This window comes from Thamnophis sirtalis, unplaced genomic scaffold (assembly GCF_051295495.1).
Source record: "Thamnophis sirtalis isolate CommonGarterSnake01/CBP01778 unplaced genomic scaffold, rThaSir2_p1.2 scaffold_1, whole genome shotgun sequence".
Classification (NCBI taxonomy): domain Eukaryota; kingdom Metazoa; phylum Chordata; class Lepidosauria; order Squamata; family Natricidae; genus Thamnophis; species Thamnophis sirtalis.
In genome coordinates this window covers 29,118,327-29,143,563 of record NW_028261381.1, presented here as the reverse complement: position 1 = coordinate 29,143,563, position 25,237 = coordinate 29,118,327, and the positions used below count along the sequence as shown (strand labels likewise).

General features: G+C 38.9%; 1 protein-coding gene across 8 annotated transcripts in view; it reads right to left on the bottom strand.

Moving 5' to 3' along the window:
• The window catches only part of KCNH7 (potassium voltage-gated channel subfamily H member 7), a 338,169-nt gene that overhangs the window by 132,111 nt on the left and 180,821 nt on the right, over positions 1–25,237 (bottom strand). For 5 of the 8 annotated variants that reach the window (XM_087709677.1, XM_087709681.1, XM_087709688.1 and 2 more), the window contains exons 3-5: positions 19,742–19,897; positions 14,079–14,111; positions 219–647 (exon numbers count right to left, since the gene is read on the bottom strand). In XM_087709677.1, the coding sequence (XP_087565803.1) occupies positions 219–647; positions 14,079–14,111; positions 19,742–19,897 (618 nt within the window). The remainder of the gene's footprint in view (positions 1–218; positions 648–14,078; positions 14,112–19,741; positions 19,898–25,237) is intronic. The other 3 variants (XM_087709693.1, XM_087709705.1, XM_087709711.1) reach the window with 1 other exon arrangement.

The following is a 25,237-nucleotide window of genomic DNA, read 5'->3' as shown; positions in this document are numbered from 1 at the left end:
GGAAATAAGTTTCCCTTTGCATAGGGTCACAAATGATGAACCACAGAGGGCTTAATGTCATGCTAGAATTTCCTCTTAACTCTTAAAGACAAAGAGACTTCAAAAGATCTTGTCCTAGTTGGATTAAAAATGGCATGCACATATCCCATTTTATTCCCAGCCATTCAGTTGACATAATTCATGAATATTGATCACCTTCCCCTTGCCCAATACTGTACCTTCACTAGCATGCCGATCTCTAAACATGTTCTTCGGATGGATGGTAAATCCTTCTATGTTGTGCACTGAAGATGCCCTCCTTATACTACTGATGCTCTCTTTTGATTGAGCAAGAGTCAATGCTGCGCTGGAATGCAGCATATCCGGGTACAGTCGATCCCACTGCTGTTTTGGTGATGAATGATCTAGAGGCCCAGATATATTCACTGGAGGCGAACACGTCCTTGGTTGAATGAGTGCCTTGGTGTCATCTCCTTCAGAGGGGCTGCAGCTTTCTTTCGTAGGAGATTTAAAATGCTTCATGGCCATGGAGTTGTCGCTGTGCTTTGATGAATCAACAATCACTGCATCAGGATCTTCTTGTGGCAAAGATTGCTTTCTGTAGGAAAAAAGACTCCATCCAGGTAGCCTGAATCCAAAAAGTTTGCCTAAGTAGGAAAGATCAGATTTCAGAAAAGAAACCAATCAGTTAACTATGAAATCATAAGCTCTTGTTCTCATGCTATTCTGTTGACAGTGGCCAGAAATTAATGATTCAAAACATGATTCTCAGGCTGCTTCAGATTTGAAGGTAAAATGCTACTTTAGATGTTCCAAACACTGGGGCAGCAATGACAAGTCTAAATAATTACCTAAATAGGGAACCAACATCCCTCACTTCCAATTTTGCAATGGAGTATAAATTTGGAAGCTCACACATTAGGGAATGGTAGCAATTAAAGAGGTTAACCAGAACCAAGGAAGGCATCCCTTTCTGATTTCTCCTGTCACTCTTTCTAAGTGTGTGTCCAAAATATTACCTATTTCTTGAGAAAAGCACTGATAACTGATATTCGTTCAGATACAGAATGCAGCAAATCTTGGTTCATGGGGAAAATCTATCCTTGTGGGATGCCCTCTCTACTTTTCTCTGATTTTAATGGATTAAAAAAATAAATAAATTTAAAGCCTCATATTTACTTAAAATTTATTATCTCTAGATTTCTTTTTATTTTGAAGATTTTCATGGCCACTGGGTGTACTACTATGGCTCATATCAGATTTTTTTAAAATATTTTTTTATTTGTTTTCTCTTTACATACAATATGTGCATAGTGAACAGTGTACTGTCTGGGTCAATTCATTTACGTAGTAAGTAAAGATAAAGGTTCTCCTTGCACACATGTGCTACTTGTTCCCAACTCTAGGGGGTGGTACTTATCTCCGTTTCAAAGCCGAAGAGTCAGCACTGTCCAAAAATGTCTCCGTGGTCATGTAGCCGGTATGACTAAACATTGAAGGCACATGGAACTCTGTTACCTTCCCACCAAAGGTGATTCCTATTTTTCTACTTGCATTTTGACATGCTTTCAAACTGCTAGGTTGGCAGAAGCTGGGACAAGTAACGGGAGCTCACTCTGTTACATGGCGCTAGGGATTTGAACCGCCGAACTGCTGACCTTCCTGATCGACAAGCTCAGCATCTTAGCCACTGAACTACTGCATCACTTTCTGTTTACATAGTAATACTTATTAAATTCCTAATTCCTATCCCTTTTGTCCAACCATTGATAAAACATATCATAGTTTTGAAACACTGAACAAAGAATCGCACAATTATCCCAAAGTTATTCAGAAAAAGTCACCTTTTCAGAGGATGAGCAAAGAGAGCACTATTGTTGATTTGGTTTATATTTATATTCATCAATTCTTTTAACGTTGAACCTATCTTTAGGGCAGGGAATTATCTGCTGACAACTTGATTCAAGGGTACAATAGAACCATTTGGAAATATTATGCTTTCAATTTGAAACACCTTAGAATAGTTAATTTGGGGAAAATGGCTTGCTAACTAAAGGTAAAGGTTTCCCTCGCACATATGTGCTAGTCGTTCCCAACTCTAGGGGGCAGTGTTCATCTCCGTTTCAAAGCCAAAGAGCCAGTGGTGTCTGAAGACGTCTCTGTGGTCATGTGGCCAGCATGATTAAACCTCGAAGGTGCACAGAGCACTGTTACCTTCCCACCAAAGATGGTCCCTATTTTTCTACTTGCATTTCTACATGCATTCGAACTGCTAGGCTGGCAGAAACTGGGACAAGTAATGGGAGCTTACTCTGTTATGCGGTGCTAGGGATTCAAACCACCGAACTGCCGACCTTTCTGATCAACAAGCTCAGCGTCTTAGCCACTGAGCCACCGCATCCCTTGCTCACTAATAGCAACATCCAAAAGCCTTAAAACGCTAGATTTAAACCCAATGCATAAATTAGGTGTTACTATTTTATATCGATGAAACCTGGAGGGAGCCATGTATTAGATTTCCAGGCACCACTACCTGCATATTCAATAATGAGGGAGGGGAAAGGAGAGGATGGCTACTTGCTATTATGTCCCAAAAGAGAAAGTATTTGTGATGTTCCTCCAAGGTTTTGGATTGCCTTACTGAGAGTTTTCAAAACAATAAGCCTGCAACATTCTATCGCTCTCCAGCTCAGCTCCCTGAATCCTCTTCTCTCCTATTTCCATGGACAAATCCAGGCAAAGAGAGTTAATCCAATGACAGCCAAACACTTATGGCTCTCTCTGGTGAAAATGATTCATGCATGAGTGATTTGGGAGGGTAGGAGGAGAAAAAAGTGCTAAAGATAGCAATGCTTGAAAATTGACATTTGTTAATTCAAGTCCAGATTGGCTTCCAACATAAACTTATTGCACACCTTGGAACAACATATCAACTGAAACAAGTTACATATTTAACTTTACACACAACTATAACTTTGTTAATAGTTTTCATATATTCAGCTCAAACAAGATCTCATTATCTGTCTGTCTATCATCTATCATCCATCCATCCATCCATCCATCCATCCATCCATCCATCTATCTCTAATTTATATAGCCGCCTATCTCACCCAAAGTGACACTGAGCAGCATATAACAAAGATAAGAACAATGAATAAATATATAAAATAGCTTATCACTATAAATTATAATAAAAACATTAAACATTATAAACAGGATAAACAAGAAAATAACAGACATGGGGGATGTTTACAATAAGCGGCAGTGGTGCAGTGGTTAGAGTGCAGTACTGCAAGCTACTTCTGCTGATCACTGGCTGCCAGCAGTTTGGCAGATCGAATCTCACCAGGCTCAAGGTTGTCTCAGCCTTCCATCTTTCCGAGGTGGGTAAAATGAGGATCCAGATTGTTGGGGGCAATAGGATGACTCTGTAAACCGCTTAGAGAAGGCTGCACTGTGAAGCGGTATATAAGTCTAAGTGCTATTGCTATAATGGAGGACATTGCAAGTTTATCATCTTTTGGGATCCCTAGGTTTGTTGGTACAACCAGATCTTAATAATATTTTTAAAAAATATGTGTTTGAGAGGAAATAGACGTATAAATATACATTTTGGAAAGGAAAAAAATGACAGTTATATATGCATTGCGATACCAACTTATGAAATGTTCTCCATCTGGAAGCTTGGCTGGTGCTTACATGGATTTTAAGCCTTTAGTCAAGGATTTAATTGATTGCAACTTAATGAAGTTTGATCTGTTGGTTTAATAGTACAACTCTGCATTAATAATAGTTTGATAGATTGCCACAGTTTGGTGTTTTATGATTTATGGTAGTTTGTTTTATTAACTGTAGCCAGCCTTGGGATCTGTTAATCCATTGAATATCGGCTTCTTAAACCTGGCATCTTCCAGATAAGTTGGATCTATAACTCCTAGAAGTTGCTGATAGTTAAATTGTAATCCCAGCACATTCGGAAGGCTCCAGGCTAGTAAAGATTGCTCTGGATCCAAATACATGTTTTAAAGGGGTATTAAACTTCCATACTTGAAAAATATATTTTGGATAAAGTCCTAAAGTCACTTTCATAAACATAAGTTAATATTAATGTGGCCTGAATAGATTATCAAAATGCATGTGTGTAAGCTATATAAATGCTTAAAAATAAGTGGAAAAATAGAGCAAAAAAATAGAAATATAAAATATAGTATACTGTTACAACTGCATAACATAAATGGTTTCTCTGTTTCCTATAGCTAAAAAGACTGACATTGGAACATTGGAAAGATAAATGTGTGACCCGATTTATTCAACGGATTGAAGATCTGGTTACACTTGCTGACTATAAGCAGTTTGCTTGTAAATGTAAACTTTGTATGAATAAATATAATGAAATATGGAACACATCTAAACAAAACACAGATTTTAAAAAAGCAGATGGTAATATAACTATCATGTAATCCTTTCAAGTATCATGTAATACATTTCTAAGTGTTTTACAAATATATGTATTTCTAAATACATTATACACACTTACATAATGTTTGTGCTAGATAAGTATATATAGAATTATAACTTTTCACTGTTGTAACAAGATATTTATTTATTTATTATGAGTAACTCAAAGTGGCAAGCATCTGGTTTTACATATACTAACTGCAATTGTATTTGAATATACACTAACTGAATTGTATTTGCACAACAATGGAAAAATGATGAGATCCCGTCAGATGAGAGTGTAGTTAAGAAAATACTAGAATGCGCAGAAATGGACAGATTAACACTTATTATTAAGGATAAAGAAGAAACTGACTATTTTGTATGTATTTTACCAATGGTTAGACAATAGAAACAGAAGATAGAAAGGAGGAGATATAAAAGAGAGGAAATGTTAATGTGGAGAGAATTTGATGATGAAGATGTTACGGATTATTGTAATTATATTGATATATAATTATATTATTAATATTATTGTTAATAATATAATAACAAGTTTGTGGATTATGACTGCTTAAATAACTGTACTCAGATCACACACTGTTTGGTGGAAATGGAAAGTAATATAAATTAAATAAATGAAACATTTTTAAAAAGTGTCAAACATCTTTAATACTCCTCTCTCTTTTATTTTGCTCACAACAGTGAGGTAGGCTGACTACGAGAGAGGGGCTGGCCCAAAGTTACCCAGCTAGTTTTTATGCTAAGGGTGGGACAATATTTTTTTTATTATACTAGCATAACCAATTAATGCTTTGATTTCTTTTCTCATCCTGAAATATGATGACATATAAATATGTACTGATGTATCTGTACGTCTAAAGTACATCTTCCAAGAGCTTACTTGCTCAGGAGGAATTATTGGATAGAAGAGATTCTCTATTTCAGTTACCTTGGAAAGAAGGATGACAAGTTTGAGAATAATGATTCTCTCTTTTTCCCTGCTCCCCTATTGTTAAAAGTTTTCAAATTGTAGAAGGCCTAATGTCTATATAGTGCTCTCTCTCTGTCTCTGTCTCTGTCTGTCTGTCTCTCTCTCACACACACATACACACACACTAAACTGAATATTCTGTAATTAGCTGTTGTTAAGAATGCTTTTTTGTTGTTGCACGCCTTTCAATCTAATCACATGCAACCATAGATTTTTACTGACACTAGCTGTAGGTAATAATGAGTCAAATATATTAAAATATTCTATAGCTTTTATAGTGCCTTTGAAAGTGAGTTAAAAAGTACTCCATTGCTAGCTAATGACATTGAAGTCTGAACTATGATAGCTCATCCCAACCTCTCTTTCCCATCAAAGGGGGTCTTTCGCCGCTTTCCTCACATTCTTGCATAGAAAAAGTAGACATCTCCACATGCTCTTGTTCTATTTTAGAAATATTCATGGTAGAACAGATGGTATTTTCTGCTTCACTGGTTTAAAACAGTCATGTTAGAGTCTGTTGCTGATCAAGTTGTCTCTTAATTCAGCTGGAAAGGATATGCTTGGAAAACATCCCTCATTGCTGATATTTTCAGGCACGAAATAAAATAACAGCAGCGGCAACATATGACTATCTTTTCCAGCTTTTTTTTTTAAAAAAAAACAAGACAAGACATAAATTGTTCCAAACTTTTGGTTGCCTATTTTATTTTAAAGGAACAATTTTTTTGAAAACAAGTTATGCATGTGCGATGTGACAATTAGCAACTGGATTGGTTTCCTGGCTTTTCATTCAATAGGAACGGTATTTCGTATCACGGGAAATGAAGTTGACGAAACACAGATTGCAAAGATAGTCTTGCATGTTACTGGATTCCCTATGCCTGTGTGCATGTATGCATGAGAAAAAGAGGTAATGAGAAACCTTTTGCTTAGAACAATTCCCATGGTTTGCACAAAGAACAGCAAAAACAATCCTATTCCAAACCCCATTTAGTTAGCCTGTTAATTTCCTCTTCTTCTTTTTACATATTTGTTCTAGAGCAGGGATGTCATACTCAAGGCCCGGTGGGAAGGGTACTTAGATCTGGCCCACAGGGCCACCCTGGAAACAGTGAAGGACTGACCCGCAGTGCTTCTGCCAGTGAAAACAGGCTCCCAAGCTGGATTTTTGCCTGCCATGACCTTCTGCAACCCTCTGCCAGTGAAAATGGAGTTCCGTTTTCACTGGCAGAGGGTTGCAGGAGGCCGTGGCAGCCAGAAATGGAGTTCGGGAGCCTGTTTTTGCAGGCAGAGCACATGGGCCACCACAGGCGCCCCTGACGTTGAGATGGCCACACCCACTCTGGCCACACCCACCCCATCCCTGCAGAGGTCAAACACAACCCTGATGTGGTCCTCAATGAAATCAAGTTTGACACCCCTGTTCTAGAGGGTTCTGCCTGCGGTTAGCAAATGATGCTGGGTTTGATAAACTGATGAAAAAATTGATAGCAATTAGGACTAAATGGCATTTTCATATTCACAGAGAATGTGACTCTTAAAACCATTTGCTGGAATGTAAAAGGATAAACAGCTTCCATGCAACAGGAAGCACAGCAAATGGTGATGGGTGCTGGGAGATGTAGTTCAGGATCAGCTAGAAGGGCACAAAGAAGCATCTGGTTGGCCACAGTGGAAATACAGATGCGGTTGAATCTTCATCCATTGCTGATTTTTCAGATGTTTTTCATAATACCTGGTATCTATCTTAATGTATTTTGCAGGTTTTTCTCTGCTAACTTAATGCAACATTTACCATCTTGCAATACTGCATAAAAATGTTACTTCTGAATCTGATAAAATCTACTGGGAAGAGCAGGTATCTGCATAAATCAGAAGAAGCAAAGTGTCATAAACAAATTTAGGATTTTTTAAAAATACGTTCATTTTGAACAAAGTTCAGGGAATCAAAGGAATTATTTTCTTCTGTTTGCTTCTTCTGTTATTCCCTCCTGTGCCATCCCTACAGAGTGAGGGAGATGAATATCTCCCCACTTCTTCAAACGATAAAGTATGAAATATGCCTAAAAGGAATATTGTTTCTCAGCTGGATATGTTCAACACTTCAAAAATGATAAACCTGTCGTCAAATATTTTTGATGTTTTGCAAGATGGGAAGTAAATAGGAATATCTTTTCAACCCATTTGTTGCATTTGTTTTGCAAAAGATTGCAACTATTTTGCAATTATTATTCTTTTAAATTAATATCTTTTCATTTATATCCAGAAAACTTTTTTATTATAGGTTGTTCTGGATATATAGTTAAAGTAACTAAACTAAACCCCTATACAATATGTTTGTGATGAAGTAATTACTGAATAAGGAATATTCAGGAATCTATGGAGTACTATCCTCCAAATTTTGAGAGAGAGAGAGAGAGAGGTAGGGAGGAAGGGAGGGAGAGAGGGAGAGAAGGGAGGGAGGGAGGGAGGGAGGGAGGGAGGGAGAGAGGAGAGAGAGAGAGAGAGAGAGAGAGAGAGAGACAGACTGTGACTGTATTAGGACAGTTGTCTGCTGCTTGAAATAAAACTTTTCATGTCCTTGGGTAACCAAGTATGTTGATATAACTTCTACACTATGGAGAATCTCTATGGAGATTCTCAGTCTTTCAGGTCATGGTTGTGTTGGAAGGTAGCACCCACTCTTCTCTTAGAAGAATGAAATATTCTAGGAAATATTAAAAAGGCAGAATATTATATTTCCCTAGATGAGAAATGGAGAAACATGTTTTTTTTAAAGGCAGGAAGCAGACTCAGTCTTAATAGCCCACATCCTCCTCAATAGCCCACAGCAGATGTCAGCACTTAAGAGATAAAGATATAGCTAGGTCTATTCGTAAGCAAATACCCTAACCCAAGATCCAACAGAAGTAGGTTTAGCCGTCAGCCATAATAGGAATTGCCCAAAGCCCCTACATTACATCACCCAGCAAGATTCAACCAAGCTTGGGACTCAAGACTATCTACAAAGTTACCCTTGCATGACTTCATGGGAGTCTGACAACCAATCAGAATACATTTCCTTCACAGGAATGGGAAACAAGTTTCTATGTCCAAGAGAGGGTACACACACACACACACACACACATACACACACACACACACACACACCTACCTACCTCACCCATGTGCTTGATTGCCCAAGACCTCAAACCATGTGGTCCTATTCACCATTAAACCATCTTCCCAAACAGCTTCCATTGTTTCTAGTCTTTATCCCCACTTGGAACTGAACCCAGATGGACATTTCTTCCAACAGTTGTCCCAAAGGTGCTTCCCCCTCTCACCTCCCAACGGCAACTGGAATTTCTTTATTTTTCTTGCAGACATTTTGCTTCTCCTCTAAGAAGCTTCTATAGTTCTGACTAACTGGCGAGGAAGGAAAGATTTATTATTCTTTTCAGTCAGCAAGTCCCTAACTCTCAAAATATTAACGATTGACCGCTTGACTGACTGACCGACTGCAAAGGATATAAATCTTCCCTTCCTTCTTAGAACTGTAGAAACTTCTAGGAGGAGAAGCGAAATGTCTTCAAGAAAAATCAAGAAAGCCTAGTTGCCATTTGGAAAAAAAAAGCACCTTTGGATCGCTTTATACAATCAATACATTATTGTGAACTAAAAAAAAATTATTTGATTTTTTAAAAATTCTGCATTTATTATCATAAATAATTCAAGGTGAACATACTTAATATTCCTTTCTCCTGCTGTCCACCCCATAATGGCAACCTTGTGAGGTTGGATGAACTGATAAAAAACGAATTTTATGCCCAAATCTGGATTAGAACTCACAGCCTCCTGGTTTCTAGGCCAGCACCTCTGGTTAAGGAAACATTGGCCACAGTGGGTTTTTTTTTCCAGGAAACATTGGAACATTCTGCATAGTTTTATTTCAAACTTTACCAATCTGCCCTTCTGAAGGCAGTAAATCTGCAACAGGAGATTAGTATCACAGTACATTTGATGTGATCTGGCCTTTTTTTCTGGGAAAAGTGCTGAAACATCTATCAACATGGACCAGAAGGAAACAGAACACTCTGGTGTTTTCCAGAACATTCCATCTCATAATGATACACTGAGCACACCCTTACTTCTTTCGCATATTTTCTTTTTAATTGGAATTGCTAAGGTCTGATATTCAACGTAATGTTGTACATTGAAAAGTAAGGATTGACCCTGGTCCAATCTCCTAATTTGAAAAAAAATATGGTATATTTTTAAAATATACATTTTCATTATACACAATACTAAATAAAATCATTTATGGAAATCTTAGAATATGATTTTGCCTGCAATTATCACCAATGAAAATACGAGTAAATACTAAATAGAAAATCCCATTATAGCAATAGCAATAGCAATAGCAGTAGACTTATATACCGCTTCATAGGGCTTTCAGCCCTCTCTAAGCAGTTTACAGAGAGTCAGCATATTGCCCCCAACAATCTGGGTCCTCATTTTACCCACCTCGGAAGGATGGAAGGCTGAGTCAACCCTGAGCCGGTGAGATTTGAACCGCTGACCTGCTGATCTAGCAGTAGCCTGCAGTGCTGCATTTAACCACTGCGCCACCTTGGCTCTTAATTAATATACTACAAGCACTTAACATCGTGTATAGAAGTATTACGTGATGAAATGTGCCAAATTCAAAATTGATCTTTATAGTTCTGATAGTATCAGTTGCAATCAAAATAGCAAAATAATTGGATCCTCACATATCTGGCACTAAAAAGGCAGATTGCATATATACAGTAGAAAGTGTTGCTGAACCCATTTTTAAACATTATAATCTTGCCTCAAGTGTGTAAAACACTCTTCCACATGCAGTATATGTGCATTTCAGACAGCCCCACACTGCTTGTGCGTTATACAGCTCTTCTGCAACTGTGTTGATTACCTTCTGACTCAGCTTCAGTCAAGAAGAAAAATGCTAAGATAACACTTTGGTGACCACATTTTGTTGGAGCTGCAAAACAGGCAGCTTCCCACTGATAAAGAACTTTCATTTCATCCCATTTCCCTAGCCCATCACTTTCCTTTTGCCTTCCTGAATCAAGGGCCTATGGCACTTAGGACTTTCACCAGGCATTTTTTTCCCCTGCTGTAAAAAATAGTGCTATGAAGTAACATAAGAATGGGTGGAGCACTGGCTGGAACCTGGTTTTTAATGCTAAGAATATTGCATTGGTTGATGTCAGAATATTCATGAACTGGCAGAGACATGGTAACAAGGTCAGCCAATGTATAGGCATGGCAACTGGGTCAGCCAATGGGAACTATTTGGTGACTGAGAGCCATGCCAGATGGCTCGGAGCCTGGGCGTGGCTTAGGCTTAGCTTAACTGCCCTGAATAGAGGAGGTTCTCTTTGTCTGTATTAAGCTCTGAACTGAAACCAAGCCTGTAACTACTACCATATTGGGGAATCCACTATCGGTATTGTATATTTACTCATGTGTTATTATGTATGTATATGAAGAAGTTAATGAATCCTGCTGAATCAGTTATCTGTTGGTGCTTTTTGGATACGATTTCTGCAACAAATGCTGACAGTTGACCTATAGAGAAAATGGGCCATTGTAAGGAAGATAATATGAAGAATACTTGTGAGAAGCTTCTAAGGACTTCTGGGGAAATGATCACCAACACATTTCTACTACGACACCGTCTATTCTGCTTGGGAGCCTTGAAAATGGACCTGCTGAACCATTGGGTTTATCACTGAACATGTCCACTGACAAACCAAATTGAAATTTTCTGCTAGATTGTCCTAGAATTATATTTGTTCTTTCTGATGAACTGACAACATTTTTCGAGATAAAATGGAATCTGTGAACTTTTCCTGTGAAGTTTAATTGGATTGATGTCTTGTAAGTGACAGGTTCATGTTGTGTTACGAATCAACAGGATGCAAGAAAGTGTGTAAAATCTTGTCAATGTAATTTATTCACTAACAATAGATATGCTTGTGAATATGGAACGCATCAATTGTGCCCATCCCACTTGATCAGTGTCTTGTTGGGAAAATGCGAAACAGATGGAGAAAATCATAGTGATTCTGCCTGTGTCACCGTACCCATAACTCATGCAGAGAGAAGGGTCCGTAGAAAAATATTGCAGGAAAGAATCCCTCACACATGCACAAAAGGGGAGCACACATATGGTTTAATGAAAATGTGCAGAGACAGTTAAATAAAAGCAGGTTAGGAAGCTATTTCTAGCATAAGTGAACCATCAAACAGCATCTCTAGTGGGTGGGTATTTAATTCATCATTGTAATTCTAACTGATGGTGTGATGAGATAGAAGGATAGTCCCAATAATTGTTGCCTGGGAAGAAATAGCTTTTTACTAAGCCACGTCAAATAGCTTCCGATGGCACTTTTGAGGGATAAATTGAATATAGGATGTCTAATCTGAGTACAAAGTCAGGCATAGGAGAAATTGAAGGTAGAAGGATTGTGACTGGAAAAATGTAACAGTCCTTATAGCTTTAAAGGACTAGAAAGAAATGGAGAAATCACTTAGAACCATGAGTGTAGGCAGATGATCCAACCACTTTAGATTTTACTTAACTATTCACATAAAAAGAGCTTTCAGTATTTATGGAATCACTGCATCTTCATGTTAACCTGAGATAAAGGCTACATGGACACATACAGAGTAGGTTCTGGCAGGCACTACTGCCGGTTTGCTCATGTGCACGCTGCACACGTGCACTTGATGTACAACTAAAATTGTTCTGCGCCTGCACAGAGCCAGAAAACAAGATGGTGGTGCCTATGGCGCCACCCAGAGAATTGGTTCAGGGGCGTGGCAGGTCTGGGTCATTGCCGGTTCCAGCAACCCAGGCTGCCAAACCATAATCTTTTTGGCCGAACCGGTCCGAACCAGTATGAACCCACCACTGGACACATACTATAAAGCTAGGATTTTATTATGGTTTGCTAATTTGTTCCGCAGATAATTTGTTTTCTCCCTTTCTTCTACCAGGACCCAGATTCTGGACAGCACAAAAATCAAATAAAGAGTGAACTAGAAATAAGATGCAACAATAAAGTCTGTTGACACTATATCATAGATCATAAACCCGAAAGCCAGGGTTCAAAATGGCAGGAAAGCTAACTAGAACTCTGAGCCCCCAAAATACATTATAACTTTGAGTTACGAAAAAACCAGATTCAAAATATATATCAGGCTAAGCTCCATGTTTCCTCTCGTGATACTGTACATAGTAGTTAACATTCAAGGAATAATTTGTAGTGATTCAGATGAACAGATCAATTGAGTGAAGTTATATTGAGACTGATAGTTCAGATTAGTGCATCGATGATGTTTTTATTAGTTCAGCAGGCAAGCAAGGCTTTTTTTGATTTATGACCCACAACATTGAAGGAAGCTCTGCCTAAATCAGTGTTTCTCAACCTTGGCAGATTAAAAATGTGTGGACTCTTAACTCCCAGAATTCCTTCAGCTGGCATAGGATAGGGAAACCCTTACTTTGGGGTTTTTGTTGCTGAATTTCAGGAATGAGGTCTATTAAATATCAACAAAAGAGAATATTAAACATCAATTAATCCTCTCCCCATTGTGGGTGAGGGATAATTTGATGAGGGAATCACTCAGCACAGATACTTGAGATGACAATAGAAAGGTCTTCAGATCCAATCAAAGTTTTGAAACAATACTCAGAAATCTGAATATTTATGTAGCCTGCTCTATTAGCAGCGTTCCCTGGATGGATGGATGGATGGATGGATGGATGGGGCCTTACACCTGGAAATGGGGATAGGAAGAGCCCCTGAGGGAAGTTTGATTTTCCTGGGAGATATAGTCCCCAGCAGAGGGAGTAAGAGGAAGTTTCAGGGAGCTGAGGTAAAACAGGATTGAGAGGGAGGGGAAAGGAAAAACTGCTAAGAGGGAAAGAGACTGCACTCCTTCAGAAAGAGACAGAGATTATGATATTACCACTCCAGGGAAAGAGTCTGCATCCTGCAACCTGGCTGCCATGAGAGGGAAACTGGATAGGCCTCTCACTGTGCCTGATGTTAACAATAGCATGTAGACATATATACCGCTTCACCCTCTCTAAGTGGTTTACAGAGTCAGCATCTTGCCCCCAACAATCTGGGTCCTCATTTTAGTGACCTCAGAAGGATGGAAGGCTGAGCCAAACTTGAGCTGCTCAGGATTGAACTCCTGGCAGTGGGCAGAGTCAGCCTGTAATACTGCATTCTAACCACTGCGCCACTATGGCTCATAATGAGACTTAGGGTTAATGAGACAACTGGATTGGTGAGGGGCCATTTGGCCAGAAAGGACAATTGTTGGGACATCTTGCTCACCGGTTCAATGTTTAATATTATTGTGATGCTTAATTTGATTTGATTTTTATCTTAACAGTCATTATTTTAATTAAAGCCTCCAAGGGGGGGATGTTGCTATGCCTGGACGAGGTAGGTTGATCACCTGGGAAAGGGCTTAGAAGGGCCCGATTGCCAGTGGGGGAAGTGCTACACATAGGATACCAGGAAGTTGAACTCTGCAACTCAAGTACCATAAAAAAAATGAAGGAAACAAGTGAAAACCGTATTTCAGTAGACAGAATTACCTGATGAAGCTCCTCTTGAAAGGTTGTTACTATCTGAAATAAAAGTAAAACTACACTTACAGAGAGCATTTGATGACTTCTTTTGAATCATTAGGTTATTAAGATGACAGTTTGAGGTTAGCCTTTAAGGCATGAAACAGCAGAATACACACACAAGAACATCTGTCTCAATATGGCTATAGATCCACCAAATAGTGGCGTATTAGGTTGTTTTCAAAATCAAACAGCTGAGTGCTTTGCCAATTTCAGTGGGATGTAGAAATCCTCTGGACAGAAGAGAATGGTTGACAATGAAAGCCAAGTCATTTTGCCCAACCCCTTTCACGCTGCTAGATCCAGAATCCAGATTGTACAGATCAGAAAAACTCTTGTTGCTAGAAATTATGTGTGAAAACATTCACCATCATTATTTTGATTCAAACAAAGCTTTCTAAAAACTCTGTTGCTCAGAAGGGATGGCAAAATGACTTGAGATGAACTGGGAGAATAGCAGTATAGCAGAAATAAACATTGGGGTTGTCGAGAGGATGTAATTTCACTCAATTAATCTATGCGTCTGAATCACTGCAAATCATTTATTTGATGAGTGTTAACTAATAAGCCGCACTAGACTAGAACTGGGAGACTTAGTTTCAAATCGTCGGTCACATATTAAAATCAGTAGGTGATCAGTGTCACATAATTTCTCACACTAAACCATATGCAGCACTTGTATTATCTAAGGAAGAGGAGAAGGAGGCCTTTCAAACTGATAGCATCTTTTGCACATTGGATAAGATTTAAGACTGTAGGATATCTAAGGGTCACTTCTAGATTGTGTGGTAGAATCAGTAGATTTGGTGAGAGTTGAGCCACTCTTTTGGCCATCTCTTTAGGGCAAGAGTGTCAAACTCGTATGACACATTGTTGTCACGTGATATATCACAACTTTCCCCCCATTGCTCAAACGGGAGTGGGCTGGCCAGCATGATGTACACGGCCCACAAGTTTGAACACCCCTGCTTTAGGACATACAGCCAGAACCATGGTGAAAGGATGAAGGGTGACCTCTGATTCTAGTTTGGGGCTCCAGCAATGGGTCATGGCAGACGTTTAAGGCCCAGTCCAGCTCCATTGACAGTACTATGGCATGGCCTTAGTTCATGCTATGCAGGGAGATTATTTTTTTCTCCCCAGCTGGCTGGTGAATGATTAAAAGTAAAGGTAAAGGTTCCCCTCACACATATGCGCTAGTAATTCCCAACTCTAGGGGGTGGTGCTCATCTCAGTTTCAAAGCCAGAGAGCTAGCACTGTCCGAAGATATCTCTGTGGTCATGTGGCCAGCATGACTAAATACAAAAGGCACAGGGAACACTATTACCTTTTCACCAAAGGTAATTCCTATTTTTCTACTTGCATTTTTACATGCTTTCGAACAGCTAGGTTGGCAGAAGCTGGGACAAGTAACGGGAGCATTAAAAAGGCATAAGTACTGTGGAAGAGATGCACGAAAGCCTTTTTGTAACCACTTTCTACAGTATATAAAGAAGGAAGATTTTATGTGTTGTGTTTGTTTTGAAAATAAAAAATAAAAAAATATTTTAAAAAGGCATAAGTGAATGATAATGCAGCCACTAATAAAGATGTCCCTGTAAAGAATTTGGATGCAGATCTTATCTTCTGCAACCAATAAAATTGGGGCCAATATTTTCACACTTGCTAGGAACTGTTTTATTTGCTGTAACCTTCTTTTGCTTCTGCTTCTTGGTCTAGTTTACAATATTCAACAGCACAGGATAAAAAGGGTGGCTGGAGATAGACAATCAATACATATCCAAAGGGTAACACCTGTCACATTACACTTACGGGTGGAGAACTGAGAACCCGAGGCATTCCTAACCAGACAGGCCTTTGAATCCAGATATACATTCCATTTTAGAATCAATCATAATATGAAGTGGAGGCAGATTAATTATTTACAGGTTATTTTGATGTAAAGCTTAGATCTGTAAGGCCAAGTACTATGCTAAATAATAAAACAGACTAAGTAAGCAGAATATTAATAATATAATATTTTGCCTTGTAAGGCTCACAAACGTTTTACAATATTCTGTTCTACACTTTTATATAACTTTTGAAGTAACTAAAAATTTTTTTATTGTTCAAGTGTAATAGATTATAATGGCTGTTTAACACGGTTGTTTATGAATATGTTAACTGTATCATTGCAACACATTTCCCACACTTTTTTTCTCTTCCAGAATTCTCTTTCTTACACAACGTATTCATAAGCTCTATATTCAAAAGTGAACAATACTTGAATTTAGAGGAGTTTTTTTTTCTGAGCAGGATTTGTGACTAAATAAACAAAGCAAGGATAGGAAGGAGCTAATCATGACTTCAGAAACATGTATCACTTGGCGATTGCCTTCCATCTTTCTCCAAGATTCTCCGGGAGTCGGTGTTTACTGCAGAGCATATGACTAAATAATTAATCACGTTCACCTTTTCAATCTGCAAAATGGTAAATTTGAATATCTAACACAGGTTTATCAAAATAAAGAATGTGATGAACTTCTGGAAAAGGAAATCCTTTTTTTTTAATTTTGAGCCACAATTAAAGCAGCTCATCTAGGTACAGGCATCTGTACAGCGCTGCACAGTTTTGCTTGAGCCATGTGTAAATGTTGAAAAAAGAGGTGAAGCAAAAATAAATACATAAATAAAAGTAAATACATACACAAAACCAAGACTGTAAATGGTGATATTATGAAGTAGTTTTTCATGGAATTGTCAAAGGTTCATATTTTGGTGAAAAACTATGATTTTTCTCTCAGTGACTTTTTGGTCTGGCATCCATTTTTAGTACATGGGTTATCTGGTTATAATTGCTTTTTGTCAGACACTCTCCCTCCCGCAACTCTGCTTGGGAAACTTTCATTTGATATTTTTGCAAGATCAAAGAGTTATTGATCTGTGTTTATATATTACACAGGATACCAGTTAGTCTCTGCTTTCCTATAAGTTTCACTAATGTTTTCTTCAAATATTGTCCCCCAACTGTATATTCAAAAGGAAGATATCATAATCAAGGTAGTCAGGGACAAAATTGACAGCAAGATTGGCCAGGCCATTTAATGACCATATCCTGACTAGCTGAAACTCTAGATCAGGGGTGTCCAACCATGGCAACTTTAAGACTTGTGGACTTCAACTCCCAGAATTCCAGGAGATGAAGCCACAAGTCTTAATGTTTTCAATGTTGGACACTCTCCTCTAGATGGTTTAATAACTCTATTAGCTCATTGACTAGTAATCAGTGTTCTGGGCTGTTGATTTTGGTGTCAGAGTAGTGCCTGAGGTTTTGTATAGCAACAGAAAAGTTAACTAGATAATTAAAAGCTAGTAAAGAAGTAGAGAATCTCCAAGATATGTTCCAGCTAGGAAATCTGGGGAACAAGAGAGCTTAAAAGGTTCAGATTTTATTACTGTATCAAATATGTGTCCTTGTATTCCTGCTCAAAGTTAAGAATCCAAAGGCTCATAAAACTGTTTCTATACTTTCAGACAAAAAACCCAGGGCCAGAAATGTACGAGCTGAAAGCTATATTTAATGCTGCATATTTTAAGGGTGGCAAGACTGGGTTTTGCACAAAAATGGAAAAATATGGAGATTCCCCCAGAACAAGAAATAATAAATAAGATACTGACGTGTGCAGAGATGGACAGACTGACTCTAGAGCTCAAAGACAAGGGTGAGACAGAATATTACGAAATCTGGGACAAATGGTACCGATGGTTAGAAATGAGGGAAAAAGGCCGGGACAAGTTAAGAATTGGAAAATATGGTATTAAGAATGTGCGAAAGGTAGGAATTGAATATGTATTTGGATTTGTATGCTTAGTAATTACATAAAAGAAAGGATCAATGGACAGGTAATCAGACTGTCTACATATACCTATATAATGGATATAAAATATAATTGTTGTAAGATCTAATCACTATATAGAAATGTTGCACTATGTCCAATGTTTTTAATGTTGATCTAATAAAAAGCTTACAGTCCCCAGTTTCCTTTGGTCATTATCTGACTGTGGTCACTGAAAACTGATGGAACGGCTTTTGTCCATTTTGTTGCCATTTCCCCTAAATTAATGTATTTGTTGAAAGGTATGATTTTCCACCTCCCCCCATTTTTGTCTTAAAAGTAGTGATCTCCAGGTTCAGGCTACACCGAAGGGAATTCTAAATTGTATAAGATGTTTTGCTATACTCTAAATTTCTTGGTTCGCTAAGCTAAGACATTTATGTAACCCACACTATAGAGACCTGCTCCAGTAAGCAGAACAATGGAATTGCTATTTTAATTTCCTATTCCTGTCCTATAGCTTGTTCCAAATAGGTCTAGTACCTGATACACGGATATGTAATTCTGCTCCTTTTCTGTTCAAGGCAAAACTCTTGAAATGTAGCCCTTATGGCACCTTACTTCCTTTTGGCTGGTTTCTTTTTCCTCCCTTTGTTTGTAATTTTTTTTAATCGGTTAACCTTTTATCACTTACTACCTCACTCCTTAAAAAAAAAAAAAAACACATCTCCCACTGGAATCTGTGGAAATGCCAGTACACATTAATTCATCAGAAGGCATCAAGCTGCCTGTTTCTGGAATGGAGGATAGGAGGGAGATTCAGGATGCTAGGGGCTTTTTATTCTTTCCTTCCGAGTAGAACAGCAGCTCCAGGCAGATGGAAAATCTTTCCCGCTGATCCTCCCAAGTGAAAGATAAAACTGCAGTTATTTGAATCACATAATGAATGAATCTCTAGCAACAGAAGCCCACAGTCGGCAGTGCCTAGCCAGAAGCATAATATCTTGTGTTTCCAGAGGCTGGGTAGCAAAGAAGGCTTGTGACTGTTCTGGAATCACACAGAAATCAAATAGCACAACTAATATGATTGATTATAGACCAGGATATACCAAAGCATTATATCCCTAGGATAAGATATTTTGGAGGGTTGTTCTTGCTTATATCAATCACAAAACTCCAGCTCTTCGCTCCCTCTTTTCACCCTGTCATATAGAATTTGGATATGAAAAAAAATGCCTAGCTCTTTGGATGTTGTGGCCATGCCTCTATCCCTCTGAATTGCATTTGGCAATTCAGTTGGGCTCTAATTTGGATTTTGTTTAATTTGGAGGCAAAGCTTCCCCCATTCTGAACTGGTTGGCACACATTTATCCCTGAATGGAATTCATTAAGCTATCATAAAAATGAACGTTGAAGCTTAAAATTACTGTATATGAATCTGTATGAAGGCATGTTTAATACTATTAAGATATTGGCAGTCATTTATATGTCAGTATAGACCATTAGGTCACAAAGAACAGCAACGGCTGAGCAATTAAACAATAATCGTTTTGAATTTATGGCACATATTTTTTGAAGCGGAAATATAATAATTGAAGCTAGGAATTGTTAAGAAAAGTATCTGCTTCTCCATAAGCTATGCTCATTCCATTCCATAGATTTTCTTTCCAATGAACGTGCTACGATCATTACTCAATTCTAACAGAATAACAAGAGTTGCAAGGGACCTTAGAGGTCTTCTAGTCCAACCCCCTGCTTAAGAATTCTACTTCTCTTACCCCAGCGATGCCCCTAATAAAGATACATATACTTACGGTTTGTAACTTTGGCTGTTAGTATCTGGCTTAATTTCTCTGGAGACTCCACATTTTCTTCATCAGTTACATATTCAAAGATAATAATAAACATCATAGCCACTCCTTCTTGGTTTTTCACTGGGATGATGTGGGTGTTACAAATGAAGGTAGACCCTAGAAAGAAGAGGGGAAAAACATCAACAAAAGTTTCTGTGGAAATAATTCAGTTCCAATTACTTCCCTACAAGGGATTCCAAAATGGTCACCAATCGGAGAAATACAGGCACACTTGTATATTTGTTTAGATGTGAGTCCCCTCTGACAATTCGAGCACAGTGAATTGGAGCACACATTCCAGAACATTTGCATTGTGGCTTCTCGCTCAATTGTGTTTTGTGCATCACAAAAGTTTTGGACCCGTGTAGAATCCCTCCAGGGAAGAAACTCAGTATCAACAACCAAGTGAAATGTATTCTATCTTTAGACCCATGCAAATGATTGAGAACTTTATTTATGGCAATGCCACAAATAAAGCCCTTTTGGTCCCTAAAGCACTGAGGCAGACATGGTTTTCCAAAGGCTCATATGCGGTCATAAGAAAGGTTTTTCCTGGTCATTTGCACACAGAGGTATATATGCACAGAACCTTCTGGGATTGCTGCCAAAATAAACTATGTTAGGAACTGGGTGTTGGATCCTGATAACCCTTCAGCCAAAGCCAGGATGGTCAAAAATGTAAAACTGTATTCAATTAGATAAAAACTGAAGTATTTGTTTGACAAGTATGCTCAATCCCAGGCGGTCACTCTCTTTCTCTGTGCAGACTCTAGAAAGAGTGCAGAGAAGAGCAACAAAGATGATTAGGGGACTGGAGGCTAAAACATATGAGGAACAGTTGCAGGAACAGGATATGTCTAGTTTAATGAAAAGAAGGACTAGGGGAGACATGATAGCAGTGTTCCAATATCTCAGGGGTTGCCACAAAGAAGAGGGAGTCAAACTATTCTCCATGGCACCTGAGGGTAGAACAAGAAGCAATGGGGGGAAATTAATGAAGGAGAGAAGCAACTTAGAACTGAGGAGAAATTTTCTGCCAGTTAGAACAATTAATCAGTGGAACAACTTGCCTCCAGAAGTTGTGAATGCTCCAGCACTGGAAGATTTTAAGAAGAAGTTGAAACACACACACACACACACACACACACGCACGCATGCACGCACGCACACACAGACACACACAAAATACATATAACACAGACTATTCTGGCTAGAAGCAGAAATGTAGGAACTTACAAATGCTGATTTATCTTCCATAACCTTCAGGCAAGTCCTAACTGAAGTTACTTTGCTCCCCCGACGCCCCCCCTCTAAAAAAAAACCCAGGCAGCAATCTTCCCTATGGCTCAGCAATCTGGTTTAAGTTGAGCTTTTGTTGGTGCAGCCTATGAAAGCAATGCCAGAGTCCCTGCCAGCGCATTCACGTCTCTCACACGGAAAACATGCAGAAAGCATCACAAAAATAGATGTAGGAAAATGCCCTTTGGTTTTCGAAGTCCAGTGCATACACTGAAGTCAGCAAAAAGGGCACTTTTCTGTACCATTTATATTTAGCTTGCTTTTTTTATATTTAGCTTTTAAAAATAGATACATAATCGACTGAAATCTGGTCCTCACCCCCCCCCCTCCAGAACCTTCTACTTATTTAATTTACAGTACAGTAAATTTTAGGACTCCTCCTCTGTCTGGGAGTCTAGGTTGATGCTCAGAGTAAAAACCAAACAGCTGTAAAGCCTAGGAATTACTATCATCAGAATAAACCTTAAAGCACTGCAGCAAAACGAGCCAGACAGGCTGCTGTATGATGACATCCCATTAACCGCACTGGGAATCATCTACACTGTTGACTTGACCACTTTGTGCACTCAATCTACAGGATTGGGTTGGGCTCCAAAAGAACTACCTGCATTGTGGTGACCCATCCTGGATGTTAATTCCTCCAGGGGAGTCCTTTCTAATGATAGCTCCCAAAGTCGTAGCCTACTGGTTAGTCATCTGGCCAAAGGTCTTCTTCTGTGTGGTTCCTGAAATGTCAAGGGACCCTCTTTGGATCTGCAGTTGCTTTGACATTTCTCTGCTTTTAGGAAAGGGGTCAAGATAGACCTTTATTTTTAGCCTTCCAACCTGTCTTCTTGGCTACTGCTCCTTGTCAATATTGGATTAGGCTCATACAGTATAATGGTCCTAAATGAATTTTTCACCCTTTTGTTTTAGGTTGCTCTTCCTATATTTAGTCATCTTGAATGCCATACTTTGATGGGAGTTATAGTTCAATATATCTGCAGGGTGTCAACTTGGGAAGGCTGTGGCCCTCTTGCATACATCACAAAATGAAATTTATATTGTTTCTCCTGTTGTGTGTCATTTTACGACTGCCCAAGCCAACACATAAAGACTGACAGGTCTTGCCTCTCAAATGTTGTAGCTGCGGCTTCAATCCATTTAATAAAACAGTTAAGCGGTGACACTTGCCACGGTTTCCATGGGAACAAACAGGATGACTTTAGTAAACAGAAAATAAGCAATTTAAGACTCTTCCATCTGGGGTAAAAATAGAAGTGCTGCAGGCTGTGCGCTGAAATTGAGCCTGGTTAATCAGAGTATTGGAGAAGAGACTAGACAGATCCATTATGCTTTCAGTTAATTAAGAAAAATAAATATTGACTTGAAAGCGCAATTCCCTGATTTATTGGAAAAGGCAGTTGCACCACGTAGTTTGGAAATGTTTGACATCTTTTGCATCAGGTTTATAACATAGCGACATGCAGATTGCTTGGCCTCTGATGTCAGGGAGGGAGAGAGGGAGGGGAAAGGAAATGAAATACAGACCCAGAGCACAGTGTAAAATCAGTTGCAATAGGCTTTGGAAATGGAGGACTTTGCACAAGCGTTCCAAGATTGGCACTATTTTGGCAGAAAGCCATGTTGGAAGCCTGGAGTTTCCCTCTTGGTTTTTAAATCCATGGCTAAATTTGGAAGGCAAAGCCACTCAAGCATGTTCTAACTCTTCTTCATCCCAGGGCTGATCTTTAGCTTCCTTCTGGACTATGCTATATGACTTCTGGAGTGTTGTTTATTGCAGCTGGTTATAGTTCAACACATCGGCCAGGTGTCAACTTGGAAAGGCTTATGCACAATCAAAAAAAGAGGAGAAAGGTTTGCATGAAAATTGTATATATTGACTCATCTGGCTTGATGTAAATGTAGGTTTGATGGCCATCACTGAAACGGGAAAACCAGATGGGCCTAAGACACTGGAAACACTGTGATCAATTATCCCATGTGTCTATATAGGCAACTTTAAGAATACTTTTTAACTAGGCACAGCATATCTGGCCTTTGAATTGAAGCCTTTGAACTATGGTGCAGGAGAAGACTCCTGCAGGTCCTTTGGACTGGGATCAAACCGGTTAGTCCTAGAGGAGATCAACCCTGACTGCTCTTTAGAAGGCCAGATCCTGAGGATGAAACTCAAGTACTTTGGCCACCTAATGAGAAGGAAGGACCCACTGGAGAAGAGCCTAATGCTGGGAAAGATTGAGGACAAAAGAAGAATGGGACGACAGAGAATGAGGTGGCTGGATGGAGTCACCAAAGCAGTAGGTGAGAGCTTAAATGGACTCCAGAGGATGGTAGAGGACAGGAAGGCCTGGAGGAATGTTGTCCATGGGTCAGACATGACTTCGCAACTAACAATAATAAGCATATCTGGGTTGCAAAATCCCAAGTGGTTCCCAGAAGGCTTACACGTTTCTGATGGAATGTTATCCCTTGAGTTGGGCTGGAAAGAACTATTTCCTCAAAGGGACAGAATTATCCTTTGGCACAGCCTACGGTCCCACCTAGCCTCCACAGTTCTGCAAATGGGATGTTTTAAAGTAATGGAAGAGAAAAATGAATTAATATATGAATCCAGATTTACAGTTATCTACCTAACCAGGCACATGCAGAACTTTTAAAATTCAAATCAAACATCTGATTATGAGTATGAAACATCCTGTTTTGGGTAGTGTGCTTGGCACTCAAAAGAGGCTTTTGCATTCAGATTGGGCCATTGACCTCAGAACATGTTGCTTTTGGATTTGAAATAGTTTGAATACAAAACAATTTGCATGTCTGGATTACCTATGAAGAACTTCTGCTTGATGTCAGGCTTAGAGTCAAGCTCAGGATGTTTTGAAAAGATTCCAAAACACAATGAAAAATAAACCCATTGATCACCAGGGGTAGAATTCAGATGTAGGCATCATCAGAAATTATCTTCTTCTTAAGCCCAATACTGAAAAGGGGTTGACGATGGACTTTCTGATAATATCCCATACAAATACTAACCTGGGTTGAATGACTTAGCTTTTAGCAGATCATGAATAGCTGATTAGATGTAACCACATACTATGGCAAGATGTAGCAATTGCAAGAGCATTTAGGCTTATATTCAGCTTCATAATGCTTTACAGCCTTCTCTAATTGATTTACATAGTCAACCTATTGCCCACAACAACCTGGGTCCTCATTTTACCATCCATGGATGGGTGAAAGGCTGAGTCAACCTTGAGCAGGTGAGAATCGAACTGCTGGCAGTTGGCAGAATTAGCCTGCAATGCTGCATTCTAACCACGGCTCTTTTGTAAAAGTAAGTCCTATCTAATTTAGTGGCGTTTATTCTCAAGTAGAATTATGTATGAATGCCCTGACTGCAAAACTGGAATATATTCAGGGTCAAAAGGCAATGATGGAAAACTTGGATAAATGAATATTCTTTTCTTGTGACCAGAAAAAAGAGGATTTAATTATTTAAAAGTACACTCTGTAGGTAACAGAACCAGGACAAAGCAAACCTGTGTGCATGCAATGTGATAGAAATCGAGAATTGATTCCTGCTAAATAAGCTCATAAGTTCATAGTTTGCTTCATTATTGTTGTAGAAAGGAGGTGTTAGCTTGATACCGCAGATGTGCATTAAAAGTGGCATTTAGCACTTTGGTGCTTCAAACACTTGAAATATAATGTGAACAGACATTATAAAAATGTTTTTAAAATCCCAAGCTTTTACAAGAATGTGAGGTTTTGTATCATCAGAGATGGATAAATCCTCCCCCATCCCAGCGGGCTTTCTAAAGAATGAAAAGAGAACATCAACAGTTTATTATATAGCCAATACCAACTTGAAATAAGGTATGGAAGCATCTTTAGAAGACTGAAGAATAAATAGGCAAAAACAGGCAAGATTGAAGCCCACAGTGATTTCCTCTTCAGCATCACATATTCTCTGTCATTTCCTACTACCCATCAGAGCCGAGGTGGCACAGTGGTTAGAGTGCAACACTGCAGGCTTCTTCAGCTGACTGCTAGCTGCAGTTCGGCAGTTCAAATATCACCGGCTCAAGGTTGACTCAGCCTTCCATCCTTCTGAGATGGGTAAAATGAGGACCCAGATTATTGGGGGCAAGATGCTGA